This window comes from Exophiala aquamarina (genome assembly GCF_000709125.1).
Source record: "Exophiala aquamarina CBS 119918 chromosome Unknown aczIA-supercont1.23, whole genome shotgun sequence".
Lineage (NCBI taxonomy): Eukaryota > Fungi > Ascomycota > Eurotiomycetes > Chaetothyriales > Herpotrichiellaceae > Exophiala > Exophiala aquamarina.
Genome location: NW_013550565.1, coordinates 23,603 through 50,837, shown reverse-complemented (window position 1 = coordinate 50,837; position 27,235 = coordinate 23,603). Strand labels below are relative to the sequence as shown.

The window sequence follows — 27,235 nt, the reverse complement described above, 5'->3', positions numbered from 1 at the left end:
TTCTTACTTCCCTTTCCTAAATTGTACTTGTAGACAAATGTATATATGACAGAAGTTCAGGGGGCAGATCAAGGGCGACGTGTCTCTCACATTGGCGTTTGCTTGTCTCTAGAAATATCTCAGGCCAATATCGAGGCCGTGCTCGCATTCGGGGGATCAAGATCATAATTAGCACAAGGCAAAATCTTGCGTGAGTAGTTCTATGTCTTAAATAGTTCATTGCATAACGCGCTACACCGCCACCTACCTACCGTACGTTGACATTTGCCAAGCTTCTTCCCAACCGCACAATCAGTGCCGCATCTCTAAGCTTCTTCATGCCCAGGCAAAGAGTCATGCAGAAGGGCCACATCCAGCAGTGCTCCTCCTGCGGCAAAGCATCCCAGTACTCCCAGCCCATCACACCGCCAAGCTGTGGATACTTTTCGACCAGGAGACTCAAAACCGCCGCTGTGAGTTCCAGTGGGATGTACCCACTGCCACCGTGCTTTGGATGTGTAAGCATGCCTGCTACGACTTTATGAGCAGGCCAACCATTGCGGATGATCTCGTCGTAGGCGTCCGTGTTGTGTAGTCCGCCCCAACCATTGTAGAATTGTGCATTGTACCAGGCGATGCTACTGCCCCTCGCGGTTTCTAGAAGACGGTAGTCGAAGCCCGACAGATGCGGCCGGCCAGCCATCAAGGCAGTGGCCACAGGGGCGAGCGTGATGATGAAATCATTCCCAAAGTCTGCTTTGAGGCGATCAATGAGGTGGACGATGCCCACAAGAGACGTCTCCTCCTCTACGTCCAGGTCCAGGCCATCGAGGCTGTACCTCCGGATCATGTCTCGCAAGGGACTGTAATAAGCTTCAAAGCGAGCAAGAGGCACATCGGTCCGCGATTCACTGTAGTCTAGTCTGGCGAATGAGCCTTTGGCCGCGCCGCCCAGCATACCAAGGACTTTGATCCCGGAGTCCTGAAGCACAAGGACTTCGTCCCATAGCTGCGTGTACTTTTCGTGTTCTGGGGGATCATCGTTCAAGGTCAGATTGTTTGGATCCCAGTTCACGTGAATGGCGGCCAATATGACGTGTGTCGCTCCTGAAGCATGCGTGATCAAAGGAAGGAGGGACACATATTCGTCATTGTGGTGGTATGTCTGGAAATAGCAGACGATGCGCGGATTCCATGATGGCACTGGCGTTGGAGGAACTGGTGGCATGCTACCATCAGAGCCAGAATGCACAACAGGGCTTACACGGCACGCGACAGCGGTGGGTCAGCTTGTCGATATCAATATTTTGGTCCTTGGATAGCAAGCGATTGAGGTGTGGCATGGCAATGGACAGGCCAAAGAAAGGAAAGGTCTAGACGATGCCAAGGCAGACGTTTCCTGGTCGCACACTCCACCGTGGCAGAATCGCCTTTCCAGCCTCAGTGGCCCAAGAAAGGGGGCAAGGCTGCAGCTCACGTGACAGTGAGTCAGATCGGGACTAAGCCATATACATATACACTACGTCATTTTTGAGTTTGTGCTGTTTGTGCTGTTTGCGCTATTTGTTCACTGCCCAAGCACCGTCCAACTTCCCCAGCCATTTTGGGCTCGCTGATTGCCTGCTTTCTGTTGCCAACTTCAGGTAGGATGTGATCAGGATATATAACTCACTGCTGTTGCAGTGAGTGTTCTCTATATCCAAGTCCACCATGCTCCCGTCGACCCACCATATCGTGGGGATCAGCTCCTCCATTGCGAGGTTGTCCGCATATGCGTTCTTGAGATGGGTGAGTATCATAGAGTATGCTTTGCAGGGCTATGCTAACTGGAAATCGAGATTCCCGGTCACCACTTCCCTCCGATAATTATATCGTCTGTTTTGGTATACCTCATCTTCGTTTTTGGTAACTCAAGAGCCTTTGGTTCTCATAGGCCAACTCTTCACGAAGCCTTTCCAAAGCTCTTCCCACAACCCGAACCCGAAGAAACAGCAGCAGCAGAGGACGACAACCCCGAGGACCATGTAGAGCCTGCGTTCTACGATGACGAGAAGTCTTTCTTCCAGATCTTCGTCTTAGGAATTCCCAAGTGGAGGGAACCACAGTGGAGCTATATGACAATCACGGTGAATCTGTTACTGGCAATCTTTACCCTTGACCTTGTATTTCGAGGTCCATTGTTGTACCCTGCCAAAGACTTGACCTTTAGCCGAGTCGGATACGTCGATCATTCGTCCGCAAACATCTTGATCAGGGAGCCTGACCCAGCTCAGCTACCTATCTATGTCTATATCTCACCTGCCGACAAGGCTACCTGGACAACAATGGACACGATCTACTATCTCGGAGATGAAACCGACTACACATATCCCATCACTTTCGATGGACTTCAACCATCGAAGAAGTATATTTACTCCTTGTCTAACAATCTAGAAGGGACCTTTACGACCTCTCCGGCACCTTACTCCGAAGCGGCCAAAAGCCTGACGTTCCTTACTTCGTCTTGCATCAAAGCAAATTTCCCATACAAAGCAAAGGCTCATGCCCTTGCCATTCACGGCTTCCAACATTTGTCAAAGGTCATTCAATCTCTGCCATCTCCGGCATCGTTCATGCTCTTTCTAGGAGACTTCATCTACGTGGATGTCCCTCTACGTCTATCTTCCTCGCTGCGACACTATCGATCCGAGTATCGGCGGGTCTATGCATCACCATCGTGGTCGTTGCCTGGGTTAGATACAGTGCCTTGGCTACATACCCTTGATGATCATGAAATCGCAAATGACTGGTCTGGTGGAAATGACACAGATCCCTTCCCAGCGGCATCAGACCCTTTCATCCACTATCACGTTTCGGTGAACCCCCCGGTGCCGAAAGGCTCTCCTGATGGCCCTGGGACCAACACAACATACTTCCAATTCTCAAATGGTCCTGCCTCGTTCTTTATGCTCGACACAAGACGATATCGGACAGATCCTGAGCCTGCTCCCGCCAAGTCGAAGCCTTTCTACCGCTTCTCTGTTGAACCCCCAAATCCTCCAGTGCCGGCCACCAATCACTCGATGCTCGGTACTGCACAGCTAGAGTCGCTTCTCCGCTACCTCTCGACTCCAGAGCCACCACGCGTGCACTGGAAGATCGTTGCCTCATCTGTTCCATTCACAAAGAACTGGCGCTTTGGCACTTCTGACACGTGGGGCGGTTTCTTATATGAACGCTCCAAGATCCTCGAGGCAATGCACAAAGCTGAGCGCGACCTCGGCGTCCGTGTCATCATCCTCTCAGGAGATCGACACGAATTCGCCGCCATCCGCTTCCCACCACCCATTGCGGACTTTGCGCCTTCTGCCTCACGCGCATCCAAAGGCCAAAACAAGATTATAGTCGACCAACACGCCCTCTCCGAAAAGAGCAAAACAACTGTCTACGACCGCACAGCCTCGTCCGGTCCGCACGAGTTCTCCGTCGGGCCGCTGAGCATGTTCTACCTCCCATTCCGCACGTTCAAGCAGATCGACGAGGAAGACGTCGCGATCCGGTACCTCCCTGACGGGAACAGCAAGGTCGGCGTCATCGACATCTCCCCGCTGGCTGGTGAGGTCCACAAGCAGAAGAGCATGCTCAGGTACTCCCTGTACGTCGATGGCGCCCTGAGTTGGGAGTATACCCTCACCAGCCCGGCCGCCGACGGCGACATCGCGGGCAGGAGAGGCGCGAGGTGGTGGTTGTGGTCTTGAGTCGTTGTGCTTCTCTGGTGGGGTGGGCTTCCGGAACAAAGTAATGTGAGCTACCGATGAGATGAGATGAAGGACTAATTCCAGAACTTCGCGCAGTCTCAGGCTGAAGGTGAAAAATTCCACATCTGACGCGCTCTCTTCTACTCTTGTAGGCGTCTAAGCGAGGTACGGTATCGGATAGGATAACGACTTACGTATTGTAGCTTTCTTTCTCAGATCATGGGATAGGGAAATGAATACAGAAATTGCCTGCTTTATCTGAGCCACAGCTTATTGCGCGAAATAATGTTCTGTTGAGCTGTTTTGCACCTCTCCTCACCGTGGCTATACACTCTTGACTGGTGACGAAGATAGGCACACTATAATCATTTATTTGTGGCGGTTGATATATACATCTGAAACGCATTTTCCCCATCCCATCCATCCATAAATATTTTCTTCCCTGACAGAGTCGGGAGCACTTTCATCTCCTTCTGACTATTGTAAAATGCCTGCTTGCTTCAGAGGAAGCGTGTGGGCCGGTATCCTGGTTGTGCATCTTACATCCTCAAGGGTGCCCCTCGTTGAGAATCATGCGCTTCCCCAACCATCCTTAGACCAGATAAAAGAAATGAACCGCCGCAGACGCTAAGCCTTCATTTAACTAGCCTTTGTCACATTTCTTCAATGCGTGTATGCAGGGAGAATATACGAGATGCCCTGCAGTATTTCAAACATACGTTTGATATATTTGACCGTTACAATCATAAGACTGTTCTCTTGCTGAGGGTGCGTAAGCTAACACACATCGAAAGTTGCCCGCATCTTAATATTCAGGCCCAATGTGAATTAAAATGTTTGGCACGGTTATTGCACTTGTGAGCTCCTTTCATGTAAGGATTATGGTACCCAGGAACCTTTATTCTGTTGGAACGTCCGGCATGTTCAAAGTTTGCATCCATAGCTAGCCTGAAGCCCTGAAAGCTTTCTTGGCGATAACTCGGGCGAACCGACTCGCTCAAGGAGGCAGGATTGCGGTGTGGCGTAAGAACGCTCTGCGCATCGGCCGTAGTGGTGGCGCAGTTTGCCTCCAGGTACCAATAAATCTGCGTAGCCGGGATGGTGTGGACTGCTCAAGTTAGAAGGAGTCGTTGAGGATATGCATACGCTGCGTAGAGGGTGCTTCGGATAATAAAGTATCAATAGAAGTATGAGCGCCAACTGGTAACTAGCACGTTCAACGGTTTTGTCCAAAACGGCGATCGAAGTCCTTCAGAACTGCCATAACATTTGCGGCATCGATCTCAAGGGCGGGGCGGCCATTCATGCTGGGACTTGCCTCGGTAGCATGCAATTTTGGCAACCACTTGGCAATGTCCCCAGATGCACGCTCGTAGGCGGGGTGTCGACTGAGAGTTGTATAGGCATCAGCGCAAGTGAGAGTAAGGCCAGCTTTCGGCGGCAGACGGGTATGTGCTGCCGTGCGAGATCTTGTTGTTCTGGATGGTAGGGGAACCGAATCCGTGCTAGATGGGGTCTGGCTCTGGCAGCATGAGCCTCCAGGGGTTTGTCCACCACGACAGCCTGACGGTGTACCTGCGGCTGATTGGGCTCGAGAAGCGGCCAGAGATTTGCAGAAAAGAGTGCTGTTGGGATCGGCACGACATTGAGAACATGTGCCTGGGCCTGACGCACACACAGATGGCGGGGCTGTAGCAGGAATCGAAATTGATACATCGCCTTCCGAGGGTGGAGGAGTGAATTGGTCAAGCTGTCTGGGAGGGTTGATGATTGGGACGGGTCGTTGGAGGCTCGGCGGCGCGGCCGCGGCTTGCTCCTGTTCAGCAGCCATCTCCGCACAGATGCATGGAGTCCCGTCAGAACAGAAACCACAAGGATCAGCAACAGCAGTTGTAGGGGATCTTTCATCCTGTCTGGTAAGGCTCGGGAGGCCTTTGGATGCGTACACCTCGGTAAAATCAATCTCAAGGTTCTCTTTCGGCTCGGGCTTTATCCTCTTCTCACTGTAGATATGAACTGGCGAGTGGGGTCGTTTTTGATGTTGATGCGACGACGTAGCGACTTCCCCTCCCATGGCGGTAAAAGCATCGTCGATGCATTGGCATCTAGTTTCCAAGGTACAGTTTCCACATCCCACAGTCTGGTCGTTCTGGGCCGTGTCGTGTACTTTATCAGGAGAGTTGATGTTAGAGGGAGGTTTGCTTTTTTGGCCGGCCTTAATTGCGCTCAATTCGCTTTCGAGTCTTCGACACCGATCAACCCAAGTGACCAGGTCAGTACGATACTGCTCAACTTCCTTCTCAAGATTGGCGACAGTTTCTCTCAACATCTCATTTTCCTGTTCATGTTCATCCTCCAGCTGCTTCATCTGGATTTCGAGTTCTCCGACTCGAGCTGCTCGTCTTTCCCTGAAGGCTCGTTGGGCGGCTCGGTTCTGAGCTTTGCGCTTGGTTGGCGGAGTATCGGTGGCAGGCTTCCGACCTGGTTTGGGGCGGGGAGGAATAACCCATTCTTTGCTCGTCAATGACAGAGGAGCCTGGGAAGTCGAGGGGGGTGATGCAGCTGACGGAGATTGAGCTGGCTTCATACAGAGTGAAGGCTGCCGTGAGAGTACAGGTTTGATATCAGCAGTGGCTGCGGGAGTGGTGGCTGGTGGTGAGGCGGCCATGATCGGTCAAAGATGAAAGGCGCGTGCACCAGGCCGAGATTGGCCGAGGGAGAATGTTTTGACTCAGCGGCTTAAGCCTGAGGGAAACGACCGCTGGAGCCGGGTCTCAGCTGTGAGCATGCACAAGCGCCAGATTGGCCTGAAGGCCACTTTATAAGAGCTCAGTGCTCTATAGAGCAGAAATTTAGTGATAGCAAAGACGTAGTTGGTGAGAATCAGGTGAGTGGTGGAAGTTGGAGGCACCCGGGAAAGAGCGAAGTCAAGACTCAAAGAGTGGGAGGTGCGAGTGGGAGATCAAGATCAAATTTTGATCATATCATATCAGATTAGATGATGCGAGATCGGCCTTGGCAAGAGGGGTCGGAGTCGTCGGAAAAACTATACCCGAAAATCACACCACTAGTTACTCGTCTACGTACACTAGCAACTACAGTATGGTATGTGAATGATCAAACAAGAACCAGGGAGTTTCACTCGCCATGGCCGATAGGTTCTATATTGTTGAACATCCACATAACACAGCTAGAGCCAGGTGCTGGCAGTAACAGAGTCGACAAGACTTGAAATTCTCATTTTCATGACGGAGAAGAGTATGGGTATCTCGGAAAATAAAGGCACCTAAAACGCCATGCTCCCTGCTTCACAGGTACATCTCTTTTCACCCGGATCAAAATTTGCCACCATGAATTCCCGGGCTGCTGGCGGCTTCACTGCCGTTTTGTAAACCTCCAATGAAAGAGGTGCCCCAAACTCCAACTAGACCCCAGAAGCCTACTCTCCAGCCTCTGTATAATCCTTGAATTCCTTGTCCCTTGCGCTTCCTCCTGGGGGCTTTGCCCAACAATGCTGCTGCTTTTTCTTTTTCCGATTCCGAATATCCCTCCTCGTTGACAATGCTCCAGATAGTAGGCAGTACCCCACGGTATGACTGCGGGACTGGCACTATGGTCGTCACTGCTTTCCTCTTGGACGATGAGACAGGAAGTGACTGGTTTGGAGAGGTCCAGGTGGCTATTTGTGCGCGCCGGAGGACTGTCTCTAAGGGAAACTTGATGGATAAATCAAGCGCCGAACTGGCAAATGTAGCAACACTCCAACTAGCTGTGTTCATCGCCGGATCAAGACCCAAGTATGACTTCAGAAAGACTGGAGTGCTCGTAGAAATCAGTGCCGGCAAAGTCGAGGTGAGGAACGTTATAGGAATAAGATGTGTGGGGATCAAATAGGACGTAGGAAGTGTCCGCAATGTCCCTAATAATGTCCTCGGTTCTTGACTCGACGATGTGAGGATCAGCCGAGTTCTGGCTGCATCAATAGGTGCCAGCACAAGCGCTGATAAGGCCGCAGCTGCTGTTGCGATTAGGACTGTCGAGGCTGGTGAGGGTGACGAGAGTATAGAAGAATCCGGAATTGATCCGGAAGACAATGGAAGTAGCACTTCACTTTCTGCAATTCCAAATACAGCTGCCAGAAAGCTTCTGAAGAATGTTTCGAGAGTTCGAACCAAGAGATTATACACGAAAGTCGAGTTTGTGGCTCGCCACATGGCCAACGCACCACTATTCGAAGAGAGCGATGACAGTGCGTCCATGAGGGAGAGAGGATTTTTCAAAACAAGGTAGCCATCCGAGGATTGCTGGTGATCTCGACGTCGTGGTGTTGAATCATCCCTTGGTGGTCTTCCTCTTCTTCCGCGGTCTGGTGAGCGATTTGAAAAAGGTTTCTCGTACGGCGCAGAACTAAAATAATTCGGCTCATCATCAGAAGAGTGGTCGTAATCATATGTAGAGACTTCCTCTTCTTGCTGCTCTACGTGTAGACTTTGTCTTTTATGTCGTTCACCATCATCTCCTTGGGCGACGCGTGTCTGTAAAATGAGCTTTGCAACCTCGAACGGCTGTGCAAAGACGACACTTGTATATTTCCATACTGTCTGATCGATGATCGACTTCAATGAAACGGTTATTGACGGAGCGGCATCAGAGATATAGTCGGAATAGTCGAGGTCTGGGAAGGAGAAGGGTGATCCCGAGGTCGACTTTGAGGTTGCTGCAGTGGCATTCGAAGAGACATCAGCAAATCCGATGGAAGCGGGTTTGTAGTATGGACGAAGTGGATTTGGAGTGTATCTTGTGTCCTGCATGTTAGACGAATGGACAACCAGTCACGGGAAGTGCTCGACTGCACTCTTGACGGTGTTGGAATTCGTGTCAAGTGAATGATACACCAAAGATACACCAAAGTCCACTCTGCTGAAGCAGGCCGACGTAATTGTGATTGTGTTTCATTGCCACGTGATCGGCTCACAAAGCGGCCAGATTTGTGTTAATCCATACCATTTTAGGGAGAGTCTAATGCCGCTGATCCATTTCGCGTTGACGGTCCAAACCGTGTCATTTTGATGTAAAACGGCGTTGCTGTCAACCGAGAACGATAGCTGCAAAGGGAAATTCTTAGCAAGTTATTTACCAACCGCCACCCTCGGTACCAAGAACCTCGTTCTGATGCCAGAATCATTCAAGTTCCCCTAGCATGGTTAGTCTAGGTTTCTGTTAGCTAAGCTCATGCGAGCTTTTGCCGCCAAAAGATTGTTTAATTCTAATTCTAATGATGACAATGGATTGAGTACTGTGATCTCTCTGCGTCATCAACGGCTCTGGTGCGAGTGCGGGTTGGCTCGATTCGCTGTGACGAGCTAGCTTATGGACTCCCACATTATATGTGCGACTCGTGTGTGAAAGACCATCGCGATTTCAGGTGAATCATCACGATCAGGGTCTTCGATACACTGCTCTTCATCACAATCGAATCCCCCTGCCTTTTGCCGCAGAGGTATTACTCGAATGCCGTGGAATATCCACCACCCCGCCGACTCGAGATTGGTCAGTTAGACATTTACCATCGTGCTATGCCATTATCGTTGAGCGTGATATATACAGCCTGCTTCGGCATCATTAATAGCCACCCACTCGACGGCTAGCTGCGTCCAACCTGTTCATCTAGTATTATGTCTCCATCCCTGCGACGTGCTTGTGAATGCTAAATTAATCAATCAGGTCCACGACCATCACCGTACAAACGGGTAGAGAGAACGCCCGTTGGTGCCTAACCTATGAGGCGCATGCTGGTGATGCTCCACTTGCAATCATAATAGTTTCTCATCTCCCCATCGTGCTTTATACATACCCAGCGCCTTTATTGGGAAAAAGAACTTGTAGTTCGGGTACGTGATCATGCAGCTGCAGTTAAAAACACCTTCAATCAACTCCTGTGCCCACTCCCCGTTACTCCTCTGCCGACTCATCACCATTTGCAGGGCTCGACGGATAGGCTCTTTGTCGTCGTATCCGGCGTACATCAAGGCTATGACGGCCCAGCTGGTAGCGACAACCTGTGATGTCTCGGAATCGATCCAGATTTTGAGTTCGCTGGCCAGATAGGATTCTCCCCAGCCTCCATCGGCCATTTGATGCGCCAGAAGGAATTGGCAAGCTTTGCGTACGTGAGCAGACGTGCTGTACGTTTCGCCTACGGTGCTGAGGGATTCCAACGCGAACATTGCAGCATAAGTGAAACAGACACCCCAACTACCATACCATGACCCATCGGGTCTCTGAGCGTTGCGAATATACGCGCACGCGGTGCTTTTGATATGTTTGATCTCGGCTGCCCGATAGTCGGGATAGTGCTTCTGGAATAAAGACAGCACCGTAACAACAGAAGTGGTGCACTCTGGGTAATCATACTCGACCATGATACGATCAAAGACCTCAGCAGCGTTCAACATCTCCAGATGCTCAGAACCACGCTGGGTCTCGTATGAGGAGAAGCCACCTGTATGTTTATTTTGCATGGTAAGCAGAACATCTACAGCGTCTTTAATCCGTCGCTCGTCGATGAGGCAGTCATAGCCATGCTCATTCTGGAGCTGGAGGGTTACACGCAGAGCTTCGCTCGTACAATCGCTGACCGCATAGCCTTGGAGTTTGGTGCTGAAGGGCCAGGCTCCTTTGCGCGATTGGCGGTAGCAAAGGTCGCGATCGGGGACCTCTTCACGAATCTGCTCGCGTTCAAGAAAAGATAATGCTCGGGCCAAGATGGGCTTCCATTTTGGGGACGTTGCAAGACCTGCTTCGACACATGCCTGCAGGGTGAAAGAAGTGTCCCACACCTGGACTCCATTGGTTCCATTGGCGAGCATGCCCTCAGCGTTTACCCAGAGATACTCGTGCAGACGATACAGATGTTGCTGAAAAGAATGGCTATCACGGCCTTCCTTGATATAACAGGCGATAGTATTCATGGGGGCATTTACCGGAGCAAGACAGGCATAGTCTGTGTTGTGGTCTTCGTATTGGATGAGCCTCCATGTCCACGCTTCCGCCTTCCGTACAATTGACTCTGAACGAAGGTAAGGAATCCAGATCCAGACCAGTATCCAGTTGATCAAATTGAGAAGCCAGGACTTGGGGCGATAGTTGTCCTCAGCGGCTATGGAGTTTCGGTGGGACAGGAAGTCAATGGTGTCGTGTGGTCGAATGAAGAGTTCTTGTCGCAGTTCTCGGATCAGAGGGGTTTCCGGCATAACAAATCTTTTGGACCAGATATAGGACATAGGCAGGAAAACTTGTCTCATGTGAATCCACCATCTCCAAGGAGCAATGGGAACCCAATCTGGAAGTAACCATAGCTCGGGAGGAACGGGGTTGACGATTTCCCATTCGGTGACACCCAGCATACTGAGCCAGAACTTAGCCCAGTGAGGACCATTGACAGCGCCACCCATTTGATGCAGTTTGCCTCTCGCCTTGATCAGCCTTGGGTCTTCCTCGCTGGCGCCGAGAATTCTCTGAATAGTATAATTCATTGCTGTGCCAAAGACGGAACTATGACCTTCAACATGCAGGCCCCAGCCTCCGTCTTTATTCTGTCTTGCAAACAGATAATTCCGAATCTCGATCTGCCATTCTGGTGGAATTGGAGTCTGGGTGACGTACCAGCAGACGACAATACCAGGCAGGAGGAAGAGAGGGCCGCCGTACTCGCATGCCCAGTTTCCAGGAGGAAGTTGAAGCTTGGAGTAGAACGTGAGGACGTTGTCTATGGATTCTGAGGGTCTAGTGGCTGGAGGGAGATGTGGTTGTTCCTACATTACTTAGAAGCGTTCTAGTGTGGGGATCGCAGATAAAAGTAACATACAGTTGGTAGGCCGAGGAAGTATTTGTCTGCGGTGGATTGAGGCCACTTCTGGATATCGTCGTCACTTTTGAGATAGTGCCATACATGGCGATTTCCTTCCCCGACCTCTAGCCTCCATCTTGATCGGTCAGTCTTGTCGTCGTGGAGAGGATCGAGGACATGTGTGCTGCCCGGGGCGCCCGTAACCTGGCTGTTGGCGTGACCATTGGCGTGACCATTGGCGTGACCATTGGCATATCCATTTGAGCGGCCATTTGCCTTAGACGGGGTCATGGCTATGAGACAAGGAACAATAAATTAGATCAGCAGCGCAGTTGACATGGCACAACTACTAATACTGTCCTCCGTATACCAAATGATAATTAATGGGGTGGAGTGAAGAACTCGGGACCAAAACGGAAAGACGGTCAAGGAAGGGGCCTTGACGCCTTCTTAGGAAGGCACGACCCTTGCCCCATCCAAAAATTATGAGGCCACTCGGAGATGGGATGCGGTCCAGGTGCTGCAGGTGCGATGAACTAAGTTGTTCCGGGAAAGTCCAACGCTCCCTTCCCCCTCCTGATCCTAAGCGAAAGGATAGCCTGTCGGACATCCGAGAAATCCCTGAGCCACGCTTACAGTAGCTTCAGGAACACCACCATTTCCATTGGTTTTCTCCTCCAAAGCCTATCGGTATTGGCCCTCGGCCCCTCTGGCTCTCATCTGACACCCACCATCGGTGCCCGAGGCACCAAGTCACAGGCCTAGACACTCTCCTCTGTTGTGGTTTGGTGTTGCTACGATTCCACACTGACAGCGACGGAATGTCTGTACCAGTCGTCACCACAATCTCCACTGCCAACCAGAAAGTACTTGATTACATCGAATCCACATTCAACAAGATAATACAAGATATTCAAGGCGACCCATGTAAGAAGGCAGTCATTGTGTTGAGACGAATCACGAGTGTCCGCCCATACCATGATCACGAAGACTACATGCGATTGAAATGGCATATCGAAGATAGTGAAGTTGTATATGCATTTCCGGGCAAGAACAGGGATGATGCTTGGAGATTCGGTAGGTTGAGTACTCGGGTCTGTCGATGCACTGACCTGCTGCAGCATGCCTGGCTCGGATTCTGAGTGAGATTCACAGCGCCGTCAAACAGGGCATCATCGTCACCAAGAGGTCTGCTACATCCAACCCAGTTGCGCTATTCTCTCCATGCTCAATCCCTTAGGGACATCTTCTACCACGATCCAGGGCTCTTCAAGCAGCAGACCACTGTCGATCGGCATGTCGATGACATTGCTCATACCTGTGGGGTCACAAGACGTGATTTGAACATTGTAGGTATTCCGCCATGCGGAAAGTTATCTTTCCCTCAGCTCAATCTCATGTCAGGCTGCTAGCCCAAAAGGCCTCGTGGCGGGACTCAAAACGGGTAACCTCACAGATCAAATTGTCATTATCCATGATTGTTATGACCTGACCACTTTCGATCACTTGGCCAATATCAATTGGATCCTCGTCGTTGAAAAAGAGGTACGGGCAAAATTGGAGCACTCCATCTCCCATGCTAATCCATTCCAAAGGCAATCTTCAGTGCTCTGTTGGAAAGGAGATTCCATCGACACCCAATCATTGGTCCTGGAGTGCTTGCAACTGTAGGTCATGTCCACAAGATAGTATGTTCCGCCTGCGTTACAGTTGACATGAGATCAAGGCCAAAGGGTATCCTGACCTTGCAACGCGCCGCTTCTTGAGAGCCCTAGTCGATCAGTGCCAGTCCAATGTGCCAGTCTTCGGTTTATTCGATAATGATCCAGACGGCATCGGAATTCTAAAATGTTATCTGTACGGCTCCAAAAGGTCGGCTCGGGAACAAAGTTGCATCGCTCCTGAGATGACATGGATTGGGCTTAAGTCGGAAGACCTAATGGCAATAACCGGTGCTGGGAATTCTTGGTTGACTCTGTCTATGCGGGATAGAAATGCCGCGACTTCGATGCTCAATAGCGGAGAATGGAAAGATGAAGAAGGCCAACTTCTTCCAGGTCTCCGTGACTGTCATGCCGAACTTCAGAGGATGCTCTGGCTAAATCGCAAGGCCGAGATACAGATATTAGACAAATTGGAAGGCGGACTGTATGCTTGGTTGGCAAGGACACTGTCTGTCGCCTTAGCCGAGGTCCAAACATGACATGGTCTTCTGTTATCTTTTGCATCACAGTCCCAATGACCGTCTTACACCGTCTCTGACCTTCTTCTCGAAGTCAGGCCGTCGATCCCGCCACATCTTGGCTGCTTCAACATTGGCAGGACTTTCATCGTTGGGTTCGGCAAGCATGGACATGACGGATATCAATATCTTCTCCACGCTTTGAATGGGAGACCATCTCTCCGAGGCGCTCTCGTAGTGGTTAGGATCATCGCCGGGTGGGTGGAGGATGGAGATGCACACTTCTCCATTGGCGTAGACTATCACATTATCGGTATTAGTAAGGCTCAGAGGCTAGATTAGGTAGAACCTTACCGTTAGGATGCCAGATTTCTCCGAGAAACTTCATCTTAGGGGGATTGAGTGGATAATCTTTGGGAAACTTGAGCTCGGCAGGGAAGATGCCACCTTCAAATGGGGTCTCTTCGGGGCCCTGGATCAGAGCCTCCCAGACAAACAGGTCATCCTCGCTGACCGGACCTGCGGTGATTCCATCGGGGGGATTTGTGAGTAAAGCCTTGTATTCTGAGAACAAACGCTTAGATGCGACGCTTCCACTCATTCTGGCTGCTTGGGGGTCGTTGGAGTGAGATCGTGGTGTAAGACGTGGGTGATGATGGATATTCGGAACGGTGGATGCGGTTACTGGTTACCAGGAAAAAGGAACGGAAGGCGGCAAAAATTGCGCTGCTTTTACCAGAGTTTATCCGGGCCTGTTCCGGTTGCTGTGCAGCCACAAGCCCACCAGTACGTGCCTGGCTAACCTGATCTGGAAATGCAGCCACGAATTGTACGAGTGAGAAGTACTCGTACCTCCTCCAATGCTTCATCATCCCAAGCCCTGTCCTCAGTCACCTCTATCGCCATCTCATCGCCAATCTCAATCAAAGATCCAACCAATTTATTCTCATCCTGTTTATTCTCTCGTCATGGTCCGCAAGACATCCTCTGGCTTCTTCACTTCAATACACGAAGACATTCCTCTCCATGTATCTAGAGGGTATGACCGGATGGTGCAGCATACCGTATATCCACTCGAATCACGGCAGTCCTCTCCTCCAGCCGCCGTCCGGGCTTCGTTCTCTCCGGAGACATACATAAAACCATATCTCGACTTCATGACAAACAACCCTACTGTGTATCACGCAGTTGACGCTTTCACCTCACAACTCGCCGCAGCTGGCTATGAATACCTCTCAGAGAGAACCTTGTGGAAGATAAAGCCTGGTGGGAAATACTATACAAAGCGGAATAGCAGCGCTTTCATCGCCTTTGCTGTGGGCAAGGACTACAAGCCTGGAAATGGCCTCGGCATCGTCGCCGGCCATATCGACGCCCTGACTGCCAGAATCAAGCCTGTCCCCACCCTCTCCACCAAGGCTGGTTATGTACAGCTAGGAGTGGCTCCTTACGCCGGCGGGATGAATTTCACCTGGTGGGATCGAGACTTGGGTATTGGTGGCAAGGTTCTGGTCAAGGGAAAGGACGGGAAGATAGTTGAGAAACTGGTCAAACTTGACTGGCCAATTGCGAGGATACCGACACTCGCTCCTCATTTTGGTGCTGCCGCCCAAGGCCCTTTTAATTTGGAAACTAATATGGTGCCAATCATTGGCTTGGACAACTCTGACCTAACAGGCAAAAAGGAGCCATCCTTGAATCTTCCTGCTGGAACTTTTGTCGCCAAACAGCCCGAGAGGCTGGTCAAGGCAATAGCTGGGGAGCTCGGCGTCCAAGAATACACCTCAATCATCAACTGGGAACTCGAGCTGTTCGATATTCAGCCAGCCCAGCTTGGTGGACTGGACAGGGAGCTCATCTTCGCCGGCAGAATTGACGACAAATTATGCTGTTTTGCGGCAATCGAAGCTCTCTTGGCTTCTTCTGATGATGCCTCTCCAGGCATTGTGAAGATGGTCGGGTGCTTTGATAACGAAGAAATTGGCAGTTACCTTCGGCAAGGTGCTAGGAGCAATTTCATGTCCAGTGTCATCGAAAGAATTGTTGAGTCTGTGTCTGATCGCAATGGTCCCAACCTAGTCAGCCAAACCATGGCCAATTCCTTCCTCGTCTCGTCAGATGTGATCCATGCTGTCAATCCCAACTTTCTAAACGCTTATCTCGAAAACCATGCACCGCGATTGAACGTCGGGATCGCAGTGTCAGCAGACCCAAATGGACATATGACCACCGACTCGGCTTCGACAGCTTTGTTGTCACGTATTGCAGAGAAGAGTGGTAGCACACTTCAAGTTTTCCAAATACGCAACGACTCCCGCAGTGGAGGTACCATAGGTCCCATGACTTCCTCACAGTTGGGCTGTCGCGCCATCGATTGTGGCATTCCACAACTAAGTATGCATTCGATTCGCGCCACTACTGGATCACTCGACCCAGGCCTCGGGGTCAAACTGTATCAAGGGTTCTTCGACCACTACGAAGAGGTGGACAAGGAGTTTGAATAGATGACCCATAAGCTAGATTAGAGTAGATGTAGCAATACGCCGATTATGTAAGTCTAGTCACGCATCCTCCCTCCTTTCCTCTCCATTACCCGCTTCCCGTGTTTCGAGTTCGATCCTACCTTGACTCCGCTTTCAAGGCTTATTTCTCCTACAAAGATCCCAGAACCCTTGTGGAAATTGACTTGATAAGCACGGCATCAAAAGTCTGGCTTCCGCTACAATTATGCCAAGTCCACGAAGGAATGTGTCCCATCTCTTCAGGTTGTGAAAGAAACAGCGAAAGAAACATAGCACGAAGGGCCATCATCATCATCCATGGCTCAATTTCTCGACCGCCCCTTCCAAATAAAACACAAATCCTGTGTCCTTGCTCAACGTGACACCCGAGGGCGAATTGAAGCTTCATGACTGAGTGTCCACTGTGATTGAGAATCCTTCATGCATTCATGCACATTCTGTCTTGAAGGCATACCGCTTCTGCAATCGCAACAAGGTAAAATGGTTCAGACATAGACCCGAGTATCTTGTGGGCCAGAAGTCGACACACAATTACCCAGTTCTCACCATTCTCTCCGAAGCAGTGGGTGTTATACATACATCTTGGAAGCTGACACAATCTCTTGAAAGCCCCCAATTCATTAAATCAGGAGCCTGGAGGGTTTCAGGATCTATAGCACACTTCCTTTCGTTGTAAGCACATCGCCCTAGCCTGGCAGTCGTGTTCGACCGCATGATAGAAGATGCTTCGCACAGTGGTAGAAGTATTTATATTCTTCAACTCATCACAGGGAGGGTATCACGACCGTTGCTGCTAATACCAGTTTCGCTATATTCGCACTCTCTTGTTACCCAGTCACTCATTTACCAGTCACTCATTTACCAGTCTCTCCTTTCGCAGTCTCTTGATTCCTATACAAGTGCAGGACACACATACAAAAAACAAAATTGTCAACCCCGAAGAGAGCCGTATTGACAACGAAAATATGTACCGAGTATGCAATATAGCCCGGAAAAGATGAAGAAAAGCCTATGAATTGACATACTATAGAACCTACCAATAGCTCTGCTATTTTTAAGCTCCACTGTTCTTCAATCACACACTTGGGCAAAACCCCTGCCGTCTAATGGTGCGCTCTTCGACCATGAGCCTCGATTCAGTGAATCAAGCCGCGCCGTCTCCGTCGTCTATCCCCGTCTCAGTCAACCAAGCACGGCTCCAAAAGTCAAAGCTCCAACTCGACTCCGTAGGGCCGCGCCCACGTGGGAAAAGTACACTGTTAACGCAGGAGATACCGCGTGGAGTATTGCCGTTTCTCATGGTATCACTCTTGAGGAACTACAGGCTGCAAACCCACATGTGCCAAATTGGGATGAGATTGAGATTGGACAAGTCTTGAACCTTCCTTCGCCTGATTCTGGTGATGGCGGTCATCCAAGCACACCTTCTACGAACCCAGCCTCTGGTTTCTCACAAGTTACCGATTCTTTGGCAGTTCATAACTTCAATCCAGATGAAGGTTCTCAGCTGCTAGTTGATTTTTACAGAACCTATCAAGGGGATGGCTCACTACAATCAGGCTGGCCGGCAAAGTCACAGTGGTTGTCGTTCAACAGGATGTGGGATCATGTGCAGTCTGGACTAGGAGAGTTCTGCGTAGGTGGTGTGCAAAGTACCACCGCACAGGAGAAGCAAGATATACGGGACTCCATACTGAACGTTTCAGCTGACGCCTTGATCGACCCACGATTCGTCCTCGCCGTCGTCTTGCAAGAGTCAAATGGCTGTGTCAGGGTTAGGGCCACAACCTCTTCCGATGGAATCCACAACCCGGGTGTCATGCAGACATCGAACGGTATAGGGTCATGTAATGATGGCGCGGCAATCTCTCCATGCCCTCGCTCTGAAATTCACCAGATGATCCTGGACGGCGTGCGACTGGGCGACAATAACCTGGTCAAAGCTCTCAATGAAGCAGGCTCCATACCAGGTCTAGGGCAGGCGGAGGAGGCTCAGGCATTCTATCGTGCTGCCAGAATGTACAACTCGGGATTCTTCAGCTTTACTGACGGTGCTGATCTTGCCCAGAAAGGTGCAATTGAATGTTATTCGAGCGATATTGGGAATCGCTTGCTTGGGTGGTACTTCGCAGACTACAGCTGCTTCCTCAACCAGGATTGATTGCCATATTTGCCAACTAGCAAGCCGATGCATAAGTTTTAGACATTCGCTACCAGCGGCAAAGGGAAAAGGGAGGGAGGATTCTTGATATTGCGTTTACGATCGATGCGACCACCACCACATAGCTTTACTACCGGAATGGAGAAATATTACGTTCGTTATTGTTAAGTTTATGCTTCTTTCTCCGCCTTACATCTCCGTACGTCCATCTACCAGCACAAGCCCGGTGAAAGGGTCATACAAAAGCAGATGCAATCGGAGATATGGCGGTGCTGCCTGCGCCCCAGCCCGTGGAATTTCAATTACCCGCCATTGTCTTTATCAAAGTCGAAGTGCTATGCGTTCCCGAGACACAGAGATACAATGCTCACCAGATAGGCACGTGATTCAAACAAAGCTGTCACTGTCTTGAAGCGTTAGTGTCATGTCCACAAGTCATCACTGCCTCTTCATTGTAGAGTTCACGAGACAAATCGGGGAACACTTAAGACTCGCACATAAATCTCCCTAGCAAGCAATTGTTCCAAAAATATTTCTTCGTGATCAAACCCTCAACCCAAGCCGAGCGAGCTATCCTCAATATGTCTATTCCAACAGATCGGCTCGACGAGCGCAAGCGATACTTCGAGAAGACCCTCAAATCGAAGGTCCAGTACCGCCGTATCCAGTTCATATGGCCCTACGGTGCGAACTACAGCAATATGATCTTGTCCCACGCCCTGAAGAACATTGAGATGCTGCAAAGCGGCTACGTTACCTCGTGGAACGCGGAACGGTTCTCATACCGTGAGCTTGCAGAGAAGATTAGAAGACGCGCAGGACGAGTATATCAGAATGTTGATAAAGAGCAGGACTCGCGTAACAAAGAATTACTGGATAGAATTGACTTGATAAGGACGGCGTCGGGGTACATCGACTACCTTGCCAGGCAAGAGAGGGAGAAAATGGCGCTTGCTTTCGATGATGATCGCATTGAATACCCCAATACCGTCTCCCGAGAGGAAAGATCTATGATGGGACCCACCCGGCATGTCAGACATGAGAGGAACGACGATGCTGCAAGCGAACCCAGAAGAGCTAGGTCTCCGTTTAGGCCAATCGACCGTGTCGCTCTGGGTGAGCGATTGTTCGACACTGGAAAAGCTGCAGAGGATCTATCATTGAGGCAAAAGCAGGAAATCATTAACAAGTCGCGTTCTACGGAAGATGTTTTGAATAAGATGGAGGCTTGGGTAGACGGTTGGTTGGCTGGTAAATTGAACACCGAGAATGACTGGAACAGCTTCGATGCTTGTCTAGATCGACCATTGATTTGATCTCCACTGGTGCTAAGCGCAGCTCTGATGTGGAGACAGTTGAAATCAGCACTGGGGCTCCGGGTATCAGCTTTTCACCACGAGAGTTGATGACGTTGGAGGGACAAAGGGGTGGGAGCCTTGCCAAGTCTGAAGCCTCATCGACATAAATTATGATCCCCACCAATGCGGAGAACTGGGGAATCTTAGGTACTCCCTCAACTGGGGAGATAGATTCCAGACGTCAGGCACTCTCTAACTGGCTACCGCGTGGAGAGCTTCAATAATGTCTCAATTGTTCTGTCTCGTTGTTCGGCGCATGCTCGCTTGTTTTTTCGGTTGGTCTTGCTAATCCCTTTGCCGACTTCGTCTGACGGCATCGGGATTCTGGTGCGGCTGCAAAAATGAAAAGCAACGAGATCGCTGTGATCTGCGCGTTCTTCCGGAGTGCAGCAACACAAGATTTCCTCGACAGCCTTGGTGAAGAGTTGAATCGGCGACGATCACCGACAGCAAAACCCCGCAGGTGAAATTTTCGCTAGCGAAAGACCTAGGACGATCGACAGGCCTCCCCCAGAGCTCGATGCATCGAAGAGCGGACTCTGCCGGCGGAAAAGATTTTATCCGACAGCGACTTCACCTCCTCCAGGCCGGTCTTCGTCGGGTTCTCTAACCACCTTGACGTAATTAGACTTTATGCTCCTCCAGGGTTTCACCCAACCCCAGGGCAAGTCGCGATCACTCAGCGCTCGTCTATCATTGCCGCCTCATTGTCCGGGCGGGCATCGGGTGATCTGATGGTTGCTTCCATGGCACGAACGCGGCGCCCAGGTTATATACCATGAGTACTCCTTTTGCCCCTGCCAGGGCCTTTTCTCTCCGTGTAGGTGTTTTCTGTTTTTTGCCGTCCGCTTTGCTATGATATTGCTACACAAGTAAGGTAGCGAACTAACATCCATCTTCCACCTCGCAATATGTCAAAACGAAACCTCTGGTTCGCAGCCGCCGTCGCGCTCCAGACGGGGGCAACATTCGGCTACTCAGTCGGATTCGTGGGCGGAGTGCTCGTGCTACCGTCCTTCCTGCGACATTTCCATCTCGCCACCGCCCCAGCGCATGAACTGGCCCGTGCACAGTCTGCCGTTGTCTCGTCGTGGATCGTAGGTGCCTTCTTCGGTGTCCCTGCAGGTATCCCGATCTGCTCCCGCTATGGCCGCAAGCCGTGTCTGATGTTTTGTGCGGCGCTGTACCTACTGGGGACGATCTTGCAAGTGATCAATGCCGGCTGGTCTTCCATTGGCATCTTTGAGCTGGGTCGGCTGATGAGTGGATTCGGGGTCGGGGCCGGAACGCTGGTGTCCCCTATCTAGTGAGTTCCTCTAACATGGGATGTCCCTGGTGAATTTGCTCTGAACGCTTTCTCAATAGCATATCAGAGATATCCTCTCCTGCAGACAGAGGGATCCTGATGTCGGGATATCAGGTTGTTATCCAAGGTACTGCTCTTGTTGGGTTTTGGGCTGCTTATGCTGCGAACGCGGCGATTGCAGGCTCACTCGACCTACAGTGGCAGATCCCGGTCGCAATTCAGTTGATTCCCGGGAGCGTCCTCCTTTTTGGCGCCTTCTTTATCCCAGAAAGCCCGCATTACGTCGCCGGAACAGACACGGTCTTCGCAGTCGAGCAGAGCCTAGCCTGGTTCAGGGGCCGATCGTTCGATGATCCGCTCATCGCCCGCGAAGCAAGAAATATCTACGATGCTGGCTTGTCCGCGAAACGCAGACAAGCCCTCCAGCCCGCGAGCTTCACGCACGCGGCACTTACCAACCCGATCAGGAGAAGACTCCTAGTCGGGATCGGGCTCTTCATCACACAGAACGCCACGGGCATGAACGCGCTGAACTATTTCGCACCTGTAGTCTTTCTGAGCATCACGAAGTCCGTCTCCGGGGCGCTCTTCCTGACTGGGATCTTCGGCGCCGTGAAACTGCTTTCGGCGTTCTCCTACATGTTCTACTGCGTGCGTGTCCGTGGAAACCGGTTCTGGCTGTTGGGCGGGACCGCCATCTGTGCGCTCTGCATGTTCGTGCTCGCGTACTGTGCGCGGCCCGAGGATCCGGCGTCCACAGGTCCTGATCATGCCTCAATCAAAGATGTCCTTGCCGTCGCAAGCATGTATCTTTTCGCATACTCGTTTGGCCTGTCCAGCGGACCCATAGCCTGGAACGTGTGCAGCGAGATCTTCCCGTCGCACCTCAACGCCAAATGCTGCGCCATCACCACTTCTACGCAGTGGGCGTGCCAGATCGTCATCGCGGCCATCACGCCGCTCCTGCTGGCTTCGATCGGTACGCAGACGTTCACCGTCTACGGTGCGTGCACCATGCTCGGCCTGATTTTCTGCTGGGCCTTCGTTCCCGAGACCAGGGGTGTCGCGCTCGGTAGGGAGATGTCCCTCGCATTCGGCCAGGACGTCAAGGACGACGATCCTGCCGACGTCGAAGAGGTCGAGGATATATTCGATGAGGTTACGCCTTTGCTTCGCGATCAGAAGAGGAGGAGAAGGAGCTCGGTCGCCATTGTCGTTTAGGCTTGGGTGCCTCAGGTTCTAATTTCTTTTGCAGCGATGACGATAGGCTTCGCTGATACTAACGAAAGCTTATTTCATGGCATTGGAAATAATCTGCGGTTCAGCCTGAAAATTAGCTGGCACAAAGCTGTCAGGTTCGTGTTTTATAAAATGCGATTTGGAAGCACGATTTGCTGATTTCTATGTTTTGAAGACGAATATCTTCTTTCGTCAAAAGAAATTCGTTACTTCGTAAAAATATTGATTGATCCCCTTTTCTGGTTGACTCAAGAAATGCCCCACGCTAGAGCAGCCCTCATTTCGCCATAAATTACACTGGCCCTTCATTTCAAGCGATCCAGCGATCCAGGGCCCCAGTATGGTCATCATCGTACCGTTCTCAGAGCCATAGTCTTCATCATCGTCCTCTTGCAGGGATTTAAGCCGTGACGTTCGCGATTGTTGCGCGCCGCTTGGAATCTTCGCGCCTGATGATGTGCTCTTCTCGGAAGTTTTAGATGTGTTGTTGCTGTGGTAACTGTAGTCAACTGCAGTGTCGTATTGGGTATGTCCGGAAGCAGACGCGGCGGCGCTGGTGTCCATTTTTTCGAGTGGGATCATTCGTGCTTGGTTGGAATATAGGCTCGTGACATTGGCACTCTTGTCCACTGCTGACTCGCGAGACGTAGTTGACCTGTGACGGTGAGGAGTCCCTCCACTTTGTCGAGCACCCCGATGGAAGATGATGGCTCCGGTCTCCGGATGTTCGGAGAAAAAAGTGAAGACCGTGTCGAAGGTGATAACAACAAGGTACGCGACTGCAACTACAGGGATCAACATGGTGCTTTGCTGGAATTTGTACCCGGAGCTACTTTTATCGACGAATACGGCCAGACAGCCTGAGCCGATCAGGAGAGACCCGATGATGACGGACGAGCGGCCCGCCTGCTTCAGAGCGTGTGTGGTGAGGCTTGCCAAACCAGTACATGGCGCTCAGGAGGAGCAATGTCGCACCTGCTGAGATGTAGAAGTATAGCGTGACGACGTCGTAAATTTCATAGATTGATTCAAGGGCGTCGTGGCCGTCCGGGGATGATTTGCTAGAAGTGACTTCGAGCATTTTGTACATGGTAGCATCGTGGGTTTTGAAGACGAAGTTTGCTGCGTAATCGACCATTTCGTCGATGATGGATGCCATTGAAGAGAAATACTCATTACTGTTGAATGTCACATTCTGTGCTATGTCGTTGACCAAGGTGAGGTTGACAACCCAGTCGTATTCATCGGCGAGTTTGTATGCCTTGAAGTGATCTGAGATCTCCCATAAGGAGTATTGAGATACGATACAAAGGCAGCATTGTTCGCGAACGGAGTGCTGGGAGCATCGTCAGGACCTGGTCGAAGTGACCAGACGAGTTTAAGCCCTCGCATGGCTGAATTCCAGGGAATAAGACTGGTGCTTCCTTCTACCGTAAGGGCTATGGCGCAATGGAGTGGGAAGTGCAGGAGGGCCCATATTTGTTGGCGAATAGTGCCCATTTTGCCTTCCTCGTCAAGCTGGTCGAAGTACAGCATCCAAATGAGGTATAGAAGGAGAACGGCAGCAATCACAGCGCCGATGTCATTGGCGCTTGTGGACTTATTGGCTTTGATGATGCAGGAGACTGATTTTGAGAGCCCAATAATGCGCTCGCCCGTGACGATCAGGGTTAGCAGTGACACACGTTCAGTGAGATGGGCATGTTTGAAAGATATGACGCGGTAGAAGACGGAGACCAGAACTGTGGGAACTCCCGAAAATATCTTCAGGGAGTACCTAGCAAAGTCTTAGAGCCACAAGGACAGGACAACATGTGGAAGCCTTACCATGTGGCCAAACTGTGCCATGCGATGCTGCCAATTGAGAAAACAGTGGCTGTCACCCCGAAACCGATTGCTGCGAGAGCGTTCACAGAGGCGGTGGGTGCAACTGGGAGGACAGCATTGCGATATCGACGGCTCTGAACGAGTACTATTAGGTACTGAATTGTAGGAATGGCGTGCGAGATCGCCATGGTCACAGCGAACTTTTTGTAAGTGCGTGCATCTGCTTTTTCGTCATAGACATCGAAAATCGGACCACAGAATACGAAAGCCGTCATAACACCGAAATGTACGAATTTGAAAGCACGGTCGGTGATGGAATCGGTGGCGAAGCGAACATAGTACAGTGTCGTATTGAGCCGTGTGAACCACAGGAGCGTGAAGTAGCCGAGAGAAGCTGCGACAGCTGCATGGTGCTATCAGCCAAAAAGTATTCTATCACTTCAAGCGCTGCCTTACATTCTGCATCGCTATGCTTGTGTGCAGCAGTGAATGTTGCAAGGTTTGCTACGAAGAACAGATCGTAAAACAGCTCAATTGTGCTCGCTTCGTGGTGAGGTTTGTAAAGGACCGGCCCGTCGGTAGATGAGATCGCCGGCAAGGCACTGGCGCGCGATCTCATCTTTTCGAGGTTCGGCGTGCCATCTGAATCCAGAACATCGTATAGCTGGTCGTTGACAGGGGACTCGATCAGAGGCAGGCGTTTCCGCTCCAAATGGTCCTGCAGCGGGCTTTCTCCATGATGGCGTTCAGCAGCTTGCCGACGCCGAACAGTCAAATACCGTCCGAGTTCCGTGTTGATAACCAGAGAACGAGCGAGAAGCCCCTTCTGTAGGTGAACAGAAAACTCCGCGTTCCCTCGACAAGCAAGTGTACATCATCCAGAAATACACATGAGAGCCTGATTATTTGTCTGCGCGCAAGCTGAATTCAAGCTGTGGTTGAAGACAAACCTCAACGAGAAATTTAAGCAGATCGATCCATTCACAGCCGCCAAGTAAGAGAATAGGACCGCTTGTTGTTCGGTCCACTCCAATGCCCGACAAGCCGTGCTCAGTGTTGCTTGAGCTGTGCTTAGCTCGACAGCCCCAGGGCTTGCCTGGCATTAGGTTGGGTCTTGGTAAGACTGGGCATTGTTATATCTCCTCGAAATGCGAGGAGACACTGGCTCTGCTGACGTAGCGCGACGAGATAACCAATCCAGCCCCAATGATCTTCGAAGGGGCGAACCATGGAGTTAACTGATGTATCGTAGTAGCCGGAAAGACTGGTTTTCGGCTCTGTTCAGGCTACACAGTGTACGAAGTACCACTGCATTCTTTGAAGGTCGAGACTGATGCTTATCCAACATGAAGAACACTGCATTGGCTAAGCCATCTAGATACCCACTGTGGGCCGCCAAGGAGCCGCTTCCTGCGCCCAAATCTCAGCATGCCTGATAGCTTTTACCGGCAAATGGGCCTTCTCGGCCCAAGCTACCCTCTTATCGTACTCCTCTGAAACTGTGATTACTATGATTCATAATTGGAGATGGACTGATTCGAGAGAATCACTCACCATGTACAACAAAGCTTTTGGGTTGAACGGCAGACTGCGCAGCATGAGCGGGTGACTGCAAAGGAAGGCCAAGGGACATTTGCAGATGCTCGTACTGCTGAAGAACGTCTCAACTCCCAAGAGGTGGAGCGAGAACCCCCGTTGGGTGGCTGCCCTCATAGGAACTGTGGAATTACCAAGTAGTTTCTTACATGGTTTTTACTTACAGCCCGTCGTACGGAGTATCTCGTCCTCTAACAACAGGTTCGGGTAGGACTCTCCAGAATGTGAGCAGCTTTTAGGCCAGGCTCACCACACACAGCCATCGCACCGATAAATTGGGTGATCAGGCCCCGAGCAGCCCTGGTTTGCAATTTCTACTACCCCACCGCCTTCAGAGAAGCCTTTTCTGCGGGAGAATTCGAAAGGCTACAGGTTACCTACTCGTACATAGAGGAGCCTTATGGTCCTGTATACTGTAGCTAACCCCTAACTACTGGGGGAGTAGGTACTCCGTACTGAGCACAACTGAGGTAACTAACTGGCACGGAGGTGTCGGATGCCTAACACTTGGCTGCCGGGCCTGACATTCTCTCGCTCTGGGCGCCTGGTTTCTCCCGCACGGCTGCGCGTATCTCGCACTCCTCTCAAACACCCTCAAGAGCTCATAAAGTCGACACTATGAGCATTGGCTGATTGACTGTCTTACTTTTGGCTCACCAAGACATATCTTCCACCTCCACTGGATTTGTCATTGTCAACCTTGGAGATCGATTTCATAAAGGCCTTGCAGAATGCCGTTTTCCTTTACGGGGAGGCAAGCCTGTTTTGACACCGACCCTCAGGTCTAACCGCCCAACAGAGCCCTGCTTGTACCTTAGGGGTAGGAGAAGCGGCTGTGGGGGAAGGGGACGGCCCGGTAAGCCCGAGCAAAAGCATTGCACCAGTAAGGTCCTCACCATCGGGGTGCCATCCATGACAGTGCAGTTCTGCACCAGGCAAGATCATTGATAATGAGAGAGATACACAGATTCTACTAGGGAAAAGTACAAGTGTCGCATATTCACTCGGCTACATGACTCACGAGCACTTCTTGGAAGTGGAGATATCGCGCTCAATTGCAACCCGCGAAACTGCTGGACCTGATGAAAGCCGGAGAGCCCTGGCACTCCTCTCTTGTCATTCTTCTCTGCTCGTCACTCGGTACCCACTGCCAGTCTTGTTTTGTCTCAGGTACCTTGAAATAGAAGTCGTTCCAATTCTTGGCGAACACCAGCGGAATACCGTGCTTGACTAATGCGTGGGGGCCGGTAGAGCATTCGATATTTCGCACTGTCTTATATGACTGAGATACCCAACTTTCGCTCTTCGGATTTCTCCTTTCCGGCTCTTTCCCTTACCTTTCGTCTTTGGATTGATAAGGTGGAAAGAGCACACAAAGCGGTAGATGTGTTCATGAATCTCTTTTGTTTTTGAGGGCCCATTCTCAAAATCAACTCACAATGAGCAAGCAGTATATTGGGTACACCAGTCACCTTGAGG

General features: G+C 50.9%; 11 protein-coding genes across 11 annotated transcripts; 5 read left to right on the top strand and 6 right to left on the bottom strand.

Moving 5' to 3' along the window:
• Positions 1–247: 247 nt before the first annotated feature.
• A1O9_12375 (chitinase) lies at positions 248–1,207 on the bottom strand (the record flags this gene model as incomplete). The annotated part of the gene is made up of 1 exon (XM_013398594.1): positions 248–1,207. One exon carries the CDS (start codon positions 1,205–1,207, stop codon positions 248–250), a length of 960 nt encoding a protein of 319 aa, XP_013254048.1.
• Positions 1,208–1,689: 482 nt separating this feature from the next.
• On the top strand, positions 1,690–3,716 carry A1O9_12374 (uncharacterized protein; the record flags this gene model as incomplete). The annotated part of the gene is made up of 2 exons (XM_013398593.1): positions 1,690–1,767; positions 1,818–3,716. 2 exons carry the CDS (start codon positions 1,690–1,692, stop codon positions 3,714–3,716), a joined length of 1,977 nt encoding a protein of 658 aa, XP_013254047.1.
• A 1,216-nt stretch (positions 3,717–4,932) lies between these two features.
• On the bottom strand, positions 4,933–6,384 carry A1O9_12373 (uncharacterized protein; the record flags this gene model as incomplete). The annotated part of the gene is made up of 1 exon (XM_013398592.1): positions 4,933–6,384. The coding sequence occupies one exon, from the start codon at positions 6,382–6,384 to the stop codon at positions 4,933–4,935; it is 1,452 nt and encodes a 483-aa protein (XP_013254046.1).
• A 667-nt stretch (positions 6,385–7,051) lies between these two features.
• A1O9_12372 (uncharacterized protein) lies at positions 7,052–8,527 on the bottom strand (the record flags this gene model as incomplete). Its single annotated transcript, XM_013398591.1, has 1 exon — positions 7,052–8,527. One exon carries the CDS (start codon positions 8,525–8,527, stop codon positions 7,052–7,054), a length of 1,476 nt encoding a protein of 491 aa, XP_013254045.1.
• A 1,002-nt stretch (positions 8,528–9,529) lies between these two features.
• Positions 9,530–11,856, bottom strand: A1O9_12371 (lanosterol synthase; the record flags this gene model as incomplete). Its single annotated transcript, XM_013398590.1, has 2 exons — positions 9,530–11,530; positions 11,584–11,856. The coding sequence occupies 2 exons, from the start codon at positions 11,854–11,856 to the stop codon at positions 9,530–9,532; spliced, it is 2,274 nt and encodes a 757-aa protein (XP_013254044.1).
• Positions 11,857–12,386: 530 nt separating this feature from the next.
• On the top strand, positions 12,387–13,768 carry A1O9_12370 (uncharacterized protein; the record flags this gene model as incomplete). Its single annotated transcript, XM_013398589.1, has 6 exons — positions 12,387–12,642; positions 12,687–12,753; positions 12,806–12,914; positions 12,970–13,110; positions 13,161–13,232; positions 13,292–13,768. 6 exons carry the CDS (start codon positions 12,387–12,389, stop codon positions 13,766–13,768), a joined length of 1,122 nt encoding a protein of 373 aa, XP_013254043.1.
• A 24-nt stretch (positions 13,769–13,792) lies between these two features.
• Positions 13,793–14,348, bottom strand: A1O9_12369 (ubiquitin-conjugating enzyme E2-18 kDa; the record flags this gene model as incomplete). The annotated part of the gene is made up of 2 exons (XM_013398588.1): positions 13,793–14,046; positions 14,102–14,348. The coding sequence occupies 2 exons, from the start codon at positions 14,346–14,348 to the stop codon at positions 13,793–13,795; spliced, it is 501 nt and encodes a 166-aa protein (XP_013254042.1).
• A 367-nt stretch (positions 14,349–14,715) lies between these two features.
• Positions 14,716–16,251, top strand: A1O9_12368 (uncharacterized protein; the record flags this gene model as incomplete). The annotated part of the gene is made up of 1 exon (XM_013398587.1): positions 14,716–16,251. The coding sequence occupies one exon, from the start codon at positions 14,716–14,718 to the stop codon at positions 16,249–16,251; it is 1,536 nt and encodes a 511-aa protein (XP_013254041.1).
• Positions 16,252–17,234: 983 nt separating this feature from the next.
• Positions 17,235–18,430, top strand: A1O9_12367 (uncharacterized protein; the record flags this gene model as incomplete). Its single annotated transcript, XM_013398586.1, has 2 exons — positions 17,235–17,243; positions 17,300–18,430. The coding sequence occupies 2 exons, from the start codon at positions 17,235–17,237 to the stop codon at positions 18,428–18,430; spliced, it is 1,140 nt and encodes a 379-aa protein (XP_013254040.1).
• A 2,269-nt stretch (positions 18,431–20,699) lies between these two features.
• Positions 20,700–22,315, top strand: A1O9_12366 (uncharacterized protein; the record flags this gene model as incomplete). Its single annotated transcript, XM_013398585.1, has 2 exons — positions 20,700–21,094; positions 21,154–22,315. The coding sequence occupies 2 exons, from the start codon at positions 20,700–20,702 to the stop codon at positions 22,313–22,315; spliced, it is 1,557 nt and encodes a 518-aa protein (XP_013254039.1).
• Positions 22,316–23,168: 853 nt separating this feature from the next.
• On the bottom strand, positions 23,169–24,779 carry A1O9_12365 (uncharacterized protein; the record flags this gene model as incomplete). The annotated part of the gene is made up of 4 exons (XM_013398584.1): positions 23,169–23,594; positions 23,642–24,110; positions 24,161–24,563; positions 24,617–24,779. The coding sequence occupies 4 exons, from the start codon at positions 24,777–24,779 to the stop codon at positions 23,169–23,171; spliced, it is 1,461 nt and encodes a 486-aa protein (XP_013254038.1).
• Between the last annotated feature and the right edge of the window lie 2,456 nt (positions 24,780–27,235).